The sequence below is a fragment of the Budorcas taxicolor genome, chromosome 16 (genome assembly GCF_023091745.1).
Source record: "Budorcas taxicolor isolate Tak-1 chromosome 16, Takin1.1, whole genome shotgun sequence".
NCBI lineage: Eukaryota > Metazoa > Chordata > Mammalia > Artiodactyla > Bovidae > Budorcas > Budorcas taxicolor.
Genome location: NC_068925.1, coordinates 35,822,337 through 35,835,480, shown reverse-complemented (window position 1 = coordinate 35,835,480; position 13,144 = coordinate 35,822,337). Strand labels below are relative to the sequence as shown.

The 13,144-nt window shown below is 44.1% G+C and overlaps 1 protein-coding gene across 1 annotated transcript; it reads left to right on the top strand.

The window, feature by feature from the left end:
* The first annotated feature begins 836 nt into the window (after nt 1-836).
* MAP1LC3C (microtubule associated protein 1 light chain 3 gamma) lies at nt 837-6,133 on the top strand. Its single transcript, XM_052654157.1, has 4 exons — nt 837-969; nt 1,076-1,131; nt 1,330-1,436; nt 5,810-6,133. The coding sequence occupies exons 1-4, from the start codon at nt 912-914 to the stop codon at nt 6,033-6,035; spliced, it is 447 nt and encodes a 148-aa protein (XP_052510117.1). The 5' UTR covers nt 837-911; the 3' UTR covers nt 6,036-6,133.
* Nucleotides 6,134-13,144: the final 7,011 nt, after the last annotated feature.

Below are 13,144 nucleotides of genomic sequence, written 5' to 3'. Positions count from 1 at the left end.
TAATTAATGCATAAAAGAAGCACAATCAGGTGAAACACCCTGATCTGAGAATAAGGAGACCAGTGAATCAGCTTCCATGCATCTCAGTTTCATCATCTTTTAAATGCAAGATCCTGAGAATAACAATCAGTGTTCTACACACATTCCTAGACCTGTAAAAATATGAACAAAATATGTTGGAAATACTACTTTGCTACACAGCTGGATTTTAACGCTGGTTTTACGTATTTTTATCTGGACAAATTGTTCAACCTTTTGGGAATACCTATTAGTATTTCTTACTGTGAAAAATAGCAATATATTTCAGGATAAGGTGAATCACTATTCAATTTGCTTCATTACTGTAGTATTACAGTGTCCTCACATGAAACTGTTTCTATCCATAACTTCTTCGCTTAGGCTCATAGGACCATTCATAGGGAGGACCAGTGCTTTTTCGGACTCTTTGCCACCCCATGGCCCCTCTGTCTATGGAATCTTCCAGGCAAGAATACTGGTGCGGGTTGCCATTTCCTTCTCCAGGGGATGTTCCTGATCCAGGGATCGAACCTGCATCTCCTGCAATGTCAGGCAGATTTTTCCCTCTGAGCCACTAGGGAAGCCTCGATGATCAATGAATGACATTATAAAATTTAATTTCTTTAGCAAAAACAAAATTTTTAAATAGTAGTGAGTGAAGTAACTTTCTTGAACCAGCAACCAGGTGCCTGTTTCATTTCCTTTCTCAGAACTGACCTCCTCCTGCCCGGGGAGAAGGGAGGGTTGGAGAAGGGTGATGTCAGACAGCCCTACATAAAAGCCTCCTTTGGGCTCCTGCCGGCAGTTTGGAAGCAGCTGGAAGGCTGAATTAGGTCCTGGTGGTGAGATTTTTTTTTTTTTCCAGGCAGACACAGACACAACTGTTGAGCAAAATGCAGACTCCACAGAAAAGCCCAAGCCTCAGACCTTTCAAGCAGAGGAAGAGCTTAGGTAAAGCTCTCAGAATAGCTGTCTGGGTTTTGGCCCTTGAGACAGCAAGAGAAGGTACAGACTTCTGTATATGCTGATGTGCTCATTTAATCTTAAATGTTCACAGCAACCAGAAGAGAGGAAGTTGCTGGAATCAGAGTGAAGTTCCCTGGCAAGATCCCGGTAAGACTCCATTGTCCTGGGGAGTGAGAGTGAGGGTGAGGGCAGGGATTAGGGGGAGGGGGCTGTGAGAGCCTATTCAAAACACCAAAACCAGCCAATGACCTCCTTCTTTCTAGTCCAAGTTCCTCAGACATAGAAAAGTGAGGTGTATTCTTTGACATTTGCTTCAGAGGAGATTCAGGTTGAAACCCTTGACAGGTGATAGTGGAGCGCTACCCCAGGGAGAAGTTCCTGCCCCGGCTGGACAAGACCAAGTTCCTGGTCCCACAGGAACTGACCATGACCCAGTTCCTCAGCGTCATTCGGTAGGTAGCTAAGAGCCTGGGGGGTGGGGGTGGGGTGTTGTGTGGGCTTGGGCTTTTGGGACAATGAGAGATGGGAGGTGGCAGAGAGAAGGAGAATGGTTTGTGCTCCTCCTTTCTCTTCAATATGCCTTTTGTGTGTGTGTGTGTGTGTGTGTGTGTGTGTGTGCGCGTGCGTGTGGCTGTCCTGCGTCTCCGTTGCTGTGTGGGGGTTTTTCTCTAGTTGTGGCCAGCTGAGGCTACTCTAGTTCTGGTGCACGGGCTTCTCACTGTAGCGCTTCTCTTGTTGCAAAACATGACGCTAGGGCGCGTGGGCTTCAGTAGTTGCATCACGTGGGCTCAGCAATTGTGGCTCCTGGGCTCTAGAGCACAGGCTCAGTGCCTATGGTGCAGGGGCTGAGCTGCTCTGCGACATGTGGGATCTTCCCAGGCCAGGCATCAAAGAACCCGTGTCTCCTGCATTGGCAGGCGGACTCTCGGATTCTTTACCACTGAGCCACCAGGGGGGGCCCAACTATGCCTTTAAAAAGGATGATCTCATGAGTAACCAGTTTTAAAATGATGTCAAATATTTTGCTACCGCCCTAAAATAAATGAGCACTCCCAATATTGATGTATCAGCTATTTTTCCCTTTGTTTCCACATTTTACTGGTACTGTGTTTTAATTTCTGCCTTCAAATTTCTCTAAGAATTTTTCAAAGGAACCTTTAGAAACTGGTCCAAAACCCTGTTTTCAGCTATTTAAAAGCCCAGTGACAGCATTTTACCTCTAAATATTTTCCCTCTTGTGGCTGGGAGGGAATTTGGGGTAGGAAAATGCACTGTCCACCTGCTGAATCACTGAGCAGGAGAACCACACCTTCCCCACATCCTTCTTTCTTCCATTCAGGACAAGGGAAGGCATAGAGTAAAACCAGTGTTGCTGACTTTGAAACTTAAGGAATTGAGGTGGTCATCTGCCAGCTGGACTCAATAAAAAATGATATGAAACCAAAAATAGCTGACTAAGGGTTCTGTAAACATGGCTGGCGTGTGAGTCTGCCTGTGCTGGAAACAACCTCTCAAAAGTTTTGGCTGATGCAGACAGTTTCATCTGAGAACTTAATAGGATGTTTTTTAAAATGAGCTCTTTCAGAAGGCCCTGCATTCTTCTCAGACCTACTTAAGGGTTAGGTTAATCCATGGAAATTGGGGCAACTCAAGGAGAACCACAGTCGAGTGTAGACCCCTCCTTCTGTCAGCCAACAGGCTGCTGGGGCACAGCGTGGCTTCACCAAGAAGTGAATTTTGACACAACTTCCTCCTTTTTTCCATACAGGTACACCTCCAGTTATCATACGCTTCATCCTTCATCCTAATAATTTTGAATCTTTATATGTATGTTAGTCACTCAGTCGTGTCCAACTCTTTGCAACCCCTGGGTCTGTGACTCACCAGGCTCCTCTGTCCATGGGATTTCCCAGACAAGAATATTGGAGTGGGTTGCCATTTCCTTCTCCAGAGTATCTCCTCGACCCAGGAGAACCTGATCTCCTGCATTGAAAGCAGATTCTTTACCATCTGAGCCACCAGGGAAGCCCTTGAATCTTTCCATTAAGTCATAATGGGTGTTTAATATCAATATGTTTAGATGACTTGAATCTTAACATTGTCATTAAGCACACTGATATTAAGCACACATTATGTATCATGCACTGTGCTGGGAGCTGCACAAAGAGCAATGAAAAATACAGACCAAAAGTCCTACGCTAAACAACATTTAAACTAAAGTTTTCACTCTTGGAGACTCCTCACCCTTAATAAAATGAGACCCTCGTGGAAGAAGAAAGGAGATGAAGGTGCAATGTGGAAATATAGGAGCCCCATCTTCAGATCTACTCTTTCCATGTAGAACAGGCATTTGCTCACTGCACGAGAGCAGTGCAATGGTCAGGGCCTGGTCTTTGGATTATCCAGTGTTAGTTAACCAGATTCTGAAATTACTTCCTCTCCCACCCACCACATAAATTTAGCTCCTCCTAGCTAAGAGTAGTGGGGAAGGCAATGGCACCCTACTTCAGTACTCTTGCCTGGAAAATCCCATGGACGGAGGAGCCTGGTAGGCTGCAGTCCATAGGGTTACAAAGAGTCAGACATGAATGAGCGACTTCTTTCACTTTTCACTTTCCTGCACCGGAGAAGGAAATGGCAACCCACTCCAGCGTTCTTGCCTGGAGAATCCCAGGGATGGTGGAGCCTGGTGGGCTGCCATCTCTGGGGTCGCACAGGGTCGGACACGACTAAAGCGACTTAGCAGCAGCAGCAGAAGCTAAGAGTAGGGGTGTAATGGCTGTGCCTCTAACGTCTGGGTGGAGGATGGTCAGATAAAGCAAGCCATTGCCAACAGATTCATCTTGCTCTGATATTAAAACAATTCAGAACTCCTATGAATCTAGCCAAACATGGCTGCTCCTCTGCATCCACAACCCAAGGGGAGGGATTTATACTTTTGCATAGTAATGGTTTTCCAAATGGGCTTCCCTGGTGGCTCAGATGGTAAAGACTGCCTGCAATGCAGGAGACCCGGGTTCAATCCCTGCCCAGATTGCTCAGTGGTAAAGACTATGCCTGCCAATGCAGAAGATGCAGGTTCAATCTCTGGGTCCAGAAGTTCCCCTGGGGGAGGAAATGGCAACCCACTCCAGTATTCTTGCCTGGAGAATCCCCATGGACACAGGAACCTGTGAGCTATAATCCATGGGGTTGCAAAGAGTAGGACACAATTTAGCAACTAAACAACAACCTTTTCTAAATGTCATGCCCAAAGCTGCTTAACTGACATGTCAAAATACACAGCATTATGTGTTTTCTTTGCACCACTCAGGAAATTCTTAACTTGAAATTCATAGCAAACTGAGGCATATTTACTTAGCATTTTTGAGCTAAGAATATTTTTTTCTAGTTTTTAATGGGATGGTCTCACAGTCTGAGCTCATCTATGAGTTTGAAGACATTTCAAATCTCCAGAAAAATGAACAATGTTTTAGCCAGTTTCTAGTAAATTTATCTTGTTGACTGCAGAGAGACAGAGAGCTATGATAGGCAGATTCTTTTATTTCTTTTATTATTGTATTTTTAATTGTGATAAAATATTATTTTAATCATTTTTAAGCAAGCAGATCATGGCTTTAAATACATTCACATTGTTGTGCAACCATTACCAGTATCCATCTCATCTTCCCAAAGGAAAGCTCTGTCCCCATTAAAGACGGATTTTCCCATCCTCTCCTTCCCCTAATCCCTGGAAACCAGCATACCTTCTATCTCTATGAATTTGACTATGCTAGGTACCTCACGTAAGTGGGATCATATGGTACCCTTTTGTGACTGACTTATTTCACTGGACATACTGTCCTTAAAATTCATCCATATTGTAGCATTTACTTGTCAGAATTTCCTTCCTTTTTTAAGGGTGATTAATACTCCATTTATAGATGGACCACGTTTTGTTTATTCATGTGTTGATGGACACTTGAGTTGCTTCCATCAGATTCTTTAGCTTCTGTGCCTTAGTTTATCTGTTACTAGGGAATGAAATGGAACAAAAACTGAAGCTGTATATTAAAAAGTTAAGTAGTGACTTTTCACTTTCCTTGAGGTCCGTAAATAATAATCTGCATGCCCATGCAGGGGCCGCAGGTTTGACCCCTCATCTGGAAACTAAGATCCCACATGCACTGGGACAACTAAGCCTGTGCAACCTAGCTGCTGGAGCCTTAGTGCCCTAGAGCCAGTGCTCCACAACAAGAGAAGTCACCCTAGTGAGAAGCCCAGGGACAGCAACTAGAGAGTAGCCCCTGCTTGCCACAACTGGAGAAAGCCCACACGCAGTAACAAAAACCCAGCATAGACAAAAATAAAGAAATAAAAATTTTCAAAAAAAAGTAATGACCAGATATAAATTCCTATTTTAGCAGTCACTAGTATAAGCAAGCAAATAGATATAAATGACACTTTGAAAGATTCCGGGCAGCAGCAGGAGTGGAAGTTAGACTGCCTGTGCTTCTAGAGTAACGTTCCAGGGCAAGTTCTGCCTGCTTCACGGTCCCACAGATTCCTGGGCTGCTTCCAAGATCTACTAAACCAAAACCTGTAGGATGGAGTCCACTTTCAACAGGACTCTCCTAGGTAATTCTAAAGTTTGAGGGTAACAGCCCTGGAGTAGGGAGGTGGGGGCATCTTGGGTAGATGGGTTTACACTGGCCAAATAAAAGTAAGAAAGGCTGTGGGTCAGCGATCATTCTCTTCTGGATTAACTTTCGCTTCCGGGTTAACTTTCGCTTCCGGGTTAACTTTTTCCCTTCCTGTCCCCTGCACACCCTCTTCCCCAACCCAGGAGCCGCATGGTCCTAGGGGCCACTGAAGCCTTTTACTTGCTGGTGAACAACAAGAGCCTGGGAAGTATGAATGTGACCATGGCAGAGATCTACAGGGACTACAAGGACGAGGATGGCTTTGTCTACATGACCTATGCCTCCCAGGAGATGTTTGGCTGCTTGGGATCAGCAGCCCCCGAGGATGGGAGCAACCTTGGGGAGGACAGGCCCTGCCATCCTCTCTAGCGCGTGTGCTGTAACCAATGCGTTCACCAGTGCAGGAGGTACGGACTGCTTTGTGTGTGTGCAGTGATGATCCGGGGGCAAACCCCCTGCAGTGATAAGCACCAACCATGACAATGAGGCAAGACCTGCCGTGTTTCCTTTTTTGTGCTCACCCTCTTTGGTGGCTCTTGAAAATTTTGGAAATAGTCAGTCTTTTCTGAGAAAGAAGTAGTTAACTTGCTCAGTGAGCTGGGGAGGTATTTTAAGTGTTTCCTGTGATGGAGGCCAAGCTGGAGGCCCTGGAGGTGTGTGATCTGCCTTGGTGGGCAGGAGTCCCGAGTATGCTTGGGCATGGAGATCCTGTGACCTGTGGATGGTCTCATGGAGCCCGGTGCAGCCATCGTGAACTGCCTCATTTGGGGGCAGTGGGGGTGGCGGGTGGAATGACTGCAGAGGGGAAGTGGCCTTATCTATGTCATTAAAGAGATTATTGTTATTTGCACAGCATTCACTTGACTTGGTTGTTTCCCCTTATATTCTTTTAGTCTGTCTGTGCCCCTCACAAATTTATGCCAAAGTGGTGACTGCTCAGTTTCAAATAATTTAAGTGATTAGTTTTCCTTACAATAGAATTTTGTGAGTGCCATTTCTTTGGAGGATCTGAGCTGATTGCCAGCATGCCCACAGCTGAGCACAGTGCCAACAACAGTGTATTTTGTGAGTGCACACAAAGGATGATGGGTGACAACAGAGAGCATACTTCTTGGTGGACACCTCCTGCAGAGGAATACTCAGTGGCTTCTTTAACAGCAGGAGCCTGCCCATTCTGCCCACCTCACACTGCAGCTTAGAGGTGGATCTAGGGAGCAGACCCTGCCCCTGACAGGGCTGTGACAACCCACAGAGCAATGAGAAGGCCCCAGCCAATATCCAGGGAAGGCTTGGATCACCACGACACCAATTATATCCCATACCCAGGGGATAAGGGCCAGCAAACACTGAGGAAAGATGTGGTAGGCATCCATAGTAAAAACAGACTTTGCACCAAAAATACTAGACTCACACAGGCTACACAGGGACACTCTCACATAGAAACAGTCTCAGACTCTCTCACTGATTTCCTGTTGCCAAGAGTCTGATAGGAGGAGTTTCTTGGTTCTTCAGGCATCATAAGTCTTCCAACTCAGGGCTCCATTGCTCCTTCAAGAAAGTCTATTCCCTGCCTTCTCTCCCTGTTATTGTCTCTAAGTATGTGTGCCTTGCTCTTCAACACAGGGGACCCTGCTTCTCAGCCATCCCCCCACTCAAACTCCCAGGTTCCCAGGGTCTGAGTATCTCTCATACCATGAGTCTAAGTCACTTAAGACTAGTAGGGAGGGGGATATTTCTCTCTCTATCCATCTTTAAGTCCTCAGTTCAGTTCAGTTGCTCAGTCATGTCTGACTCTTTGTGACCCTATGAATCACAGCATGCCAGGCCTCCCTGTCCATCCCCAACTCCCGGAGTTCACTCAGACTCACGTCCGTCGAGTCAGTGATGCCATCCAGCCATCTCATCCTCTGTCGTCCTCTTCTCCTCCTGTCCCCAATCTCTCCCAGCATCAGAGTCTTTTCCAATGAGTCAACTCTTCGCATGAGGTGGCCAAAGTACTGGAGTTTCAGCTTTAGCATCATTCCTTCCAAAGAAATCCCAGGGCAGATCTCCTTCAGAATGGACTGCTTGGATCTCCTTGCAGTCCAAGGGATTCTCAAGAGTCTCCTCCAACACCACAGTTCAAAAGCATCAATTCTTCGGTGCTCAGCCTTCTTCACAGTCCAACTCTCACATCCATACATGACCACTGGAAAAACCATAGCCTTGACTAGATGGACCTTTGTTGGCAAAGTAATGTCTCTGCTTTTCAATAAGCTGTCTAGGTTGGTCATAACTTTCCTTCCAAGGAGTAAGTGTCTTTTAATTTCATGGCTTCAGTCACCATCTGCAGTGATTTTGGAGCCCAGAAAAATAAAATCAGCCACTGTTCCACTGTTTCCAGATATATTTTCCATGAAGTGATGGGACCAGATGCCATGATCTTCGTTTTCTGAATGTTGAGCTTTAAGCCAACTTGTTCACTCTCCACTTTCACTTTCATCAAGAGGCTCTTTAGTTCCTCTTCACTTTCTGCCATAAGGATGGTGTCATCTGCGTATCTGAGGTGATTGATATTTCTCCTGGCAATCTTGATTCCAGCTTGTGCTTCTTCCAGCCCAGCATTTCTCATGATGTACTCTGCATAGAAGTTAAATAAGCAGGGGGACAATATACGGCCTTGACGTACTCCTTTTCCTATTTGGAACCAGTCTGTTTTTCCATGTCCAGTTCTAACTGTTGCTTCCTGACCTGCATACAGATTTCTCAAGAGGCAGGTCAGGTGGTCTGGTATTCCCATCTCTCTCAGAAGTTTCCACAGTTTGTTGTGATCTAGACAGTCAAAGGCTTTGGCGTAGTCAATAAAGCAGAAATAGATGTTTTTCTGGAACTCTCTTGCTTTTTCCATGATCCAGCGGATGTTGGCAATTTGATCTCTGGTTCCTCTGCCTTTTCTAAAACCAGCTTGAACATCTGGAAGTTCACGGTTCACATATTGCTGAAGCCTGGCTTGGAGAATTTTGAGCATTACTTTACTAGTGTGTGAGATGAGTGCAATCGTGCGGTAGTTTGAGCATTCTTTGGCATTGCCTTTCTTTGGAATTGGAATGAAAACTGACCTTTTCCAGTCCTGTGGCCACTGCTGAGTTTTCCAAATTTGCTGGCATATTGAGTGCAGCACTTTCACACCATCATCTTTCAGGATTTGAAATAGCTCTACTGGAATTCCATCACCTCCGCTAGCTTTGTTCGTAGTGAAGCTCTCTAAGGCCCACTTGACTTCACATTCCAGGATGTCTGGCTATAGGTGAGTGATCACCATCGTGATTATCTTGGTATTGAAGATCTTTTTTGTACAGTTCTTCTGTGTATTCTTGCTACTTCTTAATATCTTCTGCTTCTGTTAGGTCCATACCATTTCTGTAATCAAAGAAATCAATGCAAAGAAATAAAGGAAAACAACAGAATGGGAAAGACTAGAGATCTCTTCAAGAAAATTAGAGATACCAAGGGAAAATTTCTTGCAAAGATGGGCTTGATAAAGGACAGAAATGGTATGGACCTTTAAGTTCTCATGGTTGGACTGATAATTAAATTGACACGACAGATTAACAGGAGAAAAAGAAACTAATTTGTGCATCCACAGATCCATACAAATGGGACCTAAGAAGTATGTAGGAAGTGGCCAAAGCAGGCAGAGTTTATACTTTTTAGACATAAACAGTACATTTCTGAGGAATGGACAGGATAAAGAAACTTGGGCTTTGGGTGCCCAGTTAGTGAAAAATCTAAAGAGTTTGGGCTTGGGATGGTAAATGAAAAAAGTACAAGGTTTGTTTATATAGGCTTCTCAACACCAAATGCCCTATCTCTGGCAATAAGGGTGCCCTTCTACCTTCAGATGCAGGGAGCACACCTTTTACAGAGGAGATTTATTTTCTGCTTTCAAAAAGATGGAATGGAGGCTCAGAGTGTCTCTCTTGCATTGACTCTTTCTTAAATAACTTCAATTCAAAGTAATCAATATGCTCTTGTGACTTACTAGGGAGCAGTCTGCCCTGGGCCCTAACAACGTCCAGAATCATGGGCAATAAGACCACTCTGCTTTTTATTCTCATCCCTTGGAAAACCGTCCTATTTATATTTCATCTCTTTCCATCCCTCTTCCAGCTCAAGTAGGATAAATTCCATGGGTACAATTTGAGCAGGTACATAACCCAACAGTATACCAGGAGAGGGCCTTCCTGGTGGCTCAGCAGTAGAGAGCCCACCTGCCAGTGCAGGAGACATGGGTTCGATCCCTGGATCAGGAAGATCCCCTGGAAAAGGAAATGGCAACCCACTCCAGTGTTCTTGCATGGGAAATTCCATGGACAGAGGAGCCTGGCTGGCTACAGTCCATGTCACAAAGAGTTGGACACAATTTAGTGACTAAACAACAGTGACATACCCAAACCTTGTAATCAGACAAACCTGGATTCAATGGCTAGGCCTGTCTCAGTTCTCAGCACAGTTACTTTCTTTCTCTGTGTTGATTTCTTTATCTGTCAAAACTGTGGACTATACCCTAGGACAGCTGCATAGACATATGTTGTACAGGGCCTTGCACTGAGAAGGGCCCTTTGCTTTACTGCTTTACTGTTGCCATCTTGAAACTCTTAACTTTCTAACAGGAGCCATGCATTTTCATTTTGCACTGGGCCCTGCAAATTACACCACCAGTTCTATCTAAACAATCAGGTTGATATGAAAAAAAGCCACATGCAAGTAAGTGAGATTGGTCAGTTGTTACAGAGTACTCACCATGACCTAGATTCAAGAGAAGATTCATGATATCTCATTTCACAGACAGATGGTAACTTCTATTAGCACATGATATGTGAAGGAGCAGACTGCTCTTTCCATCTGTGCCACCTTGGGAAATCTCAATGCCTCAGATGCCCTCAGGGTCATCATTTATAAGATGTAGATAATAAAAGTATTTACCCTGTGGGGTTTGGAAGAAGATTAAATGAGGTGATATATGAATCATTCCTAAAACAGTGCTTAGCACATAGCAAGTTATTCATATTCTTATTGTATATTTAACATTATTTTGTTTGAAGCTGTGTTTTGGTTTTAATATTTTATGTTAATACAGGGTAGTTGTAGGTACCATAGAAATAAACAACTGACCAAAAAAAGAAATACAAATGGCCAATAAAAATTTGAGAAGACGTTTCATATTTCACATGGCTAAAGGAATACAAAGTAAGTTAGTTATGGGTGGTTATTTTTCACTCATCTTACTGGGGAAAATTTTTTAAATGATAATACTCCATATTAGCCAGATTATGGGAGATAGTTACCGCTGGAGCATTACCGATGAGGAATACAAATGTGTTCACAATTTTAGGACAATATGGTTGTGTTTACCTAAGTTTTATGTCCACAATCTCAAAGCAAGGAAATGCAATACTTGCAGAGGTAGTAAAAATATATTCACTCATTTATTTATTTATTGAATGTATATTGTACATCTGTTTAGTATCAGCTGAAGTCACTGATTTGTGGACTCCCTTAAAGGAGGTAATCAATCAGCTGACATGATTTCATGTAAGCATAAGTATTATTAAGACAAAGAAAGTCAGCTCGTGATTAAAGAATGATGAGATAGGGAACAGGATAGTCTATGGATGAAAGAGGAAGGCCTTGCTAAAGAAACGATACCGAGGGCTTCCCTGGTGGCTCAGTGGTAGAAGAATCTGCCTGCCAATGCGGGAGACACGGGTTCAGTCCCTGGTCCAGGAAGATCCTACATGCCACGGAGAAGCTAAGCTCATGTGCCACAACTATCGCACCTGTTCTCTGGAGCCCAGGGATCACAACTAAAAAGCCCATGTGCCTCATCTACTGAAGCCCCGTGCCCAAGATAAGCCACTGCAATGAGAAGCAACTAGAGAGCAATGCCCTGCAACTAGAGAGCAACCCCCACTCTACGCAAGTAGAGACAAGCCTGTGCAGCAGTGAAGACCTAGGGCAGCCAAAAACAATCAAACAAATAAATAAAATTATTTTTTTAAAAAAAGGAAGTGATACTGAAGCAGAAACCTGAAGGAGGGTGTGCTGGCTCCCTCTATGGGAAGGTCATTCAGTGCAGCCAACAAAGACAAAGAGGACCCAGAGGGAATACAGAGGCTCTTCAGGGACCTTCAGCAGGGAAGGCAGTGTAACAAACAAATGACTATTAATAAAGGGGTAAAAGAGAGCATTCTTGTCATCTGTACACTGGAATACTATATGAAGCTGAAAAAAGTGAGAAGACCCGCTTGTTCATATCTGGAAATGTGTTTGTGACACATGTAGTGGAAATAAAATTACATAGAGCAATGTATTAATAATCTTATTCTGATAAAAATATGGAAATGTGTGTATGTTGTTTTGTGTAAACATTTGGGAAGATCTTGAGATAGAACACTAAGTATTATGGGTGGTTGTAGCAAGGGGATGATCAGTCCAGAGGATAAAAGAGAGTAGACAGATCAATGGATTTACAGTGTCATTCTCAAAGTTTCTTAAGTTTTCTGCTTCTCTCCAGAGTAACAGGAGGGTGCTAATCACATATTTGCAAGGATCTTCTTGTTGTGAAGTGGTTTCCCTTGTAAATAGTCCTGCAGGGGAAGAATATCCAGATCACACGGATGACTATGTGCCTTTAATTAGTGCATTGTTCTGTGTTGTGATTATCACATCATTTGGCCTGTTGCAATCCCATCAGTGGGTGATAGATTCCCCACTGACAGCTCACAGACACTTGATCCAAGGACAGGCCCCGGAGCAGGCGCTCCCCACCCATCCCAGGCTACCTGGGCAGACTATGGGGCATCCTGAGGCCCCTCCAAGGCAACACTACCCACCCTCTTAGGCTAAGGTCAAGGTTAGATAAAATATGATGCATGAAACACCTGGCAGATCTCCTGGAAAACACTGTGTGCATGTGTGCTAAGTCACTTCAATTGTGTCCGGCTTTTTGTGACACCATGGTCATGCCTGCCAGTCTCCTCTGTCCATGAGATTTCCCAAGCAAGGATACTGGAGTGGGTTGCCATTTCTTTCTCTAGGGGATTTTTTCCACCCAGGACTCAAACCTGCATCTCCCGAATTTGTCTCCTTCATTGGCAGGCATATTCTTTACCACTGAGCCACCTGAATGCTCTTTCACAAGGGGATTTTGATGCACTTTGAGAGAAAGAACGCAGTCATGGAAGCCAGAGAATAATCAAAGACTACACACAAATGTTGTAGAATTTATAAATCATGGGAAAACGTCACCAAGAGTCAAAGCAATTATCTAGATTATTCAGGTACTGACCTTCACTTTTCCTGGATTGGATTTTATTCTCTGAAGAATTATCCTAAAAGTCATGTGAAATTTTCTTTTTCCTCTTCTGGTTTTATGAGATCAGGTCTAATAAGAGTGCTTTCTGTCCTTAAACACCTTACATTTTGGTTCTACTTTA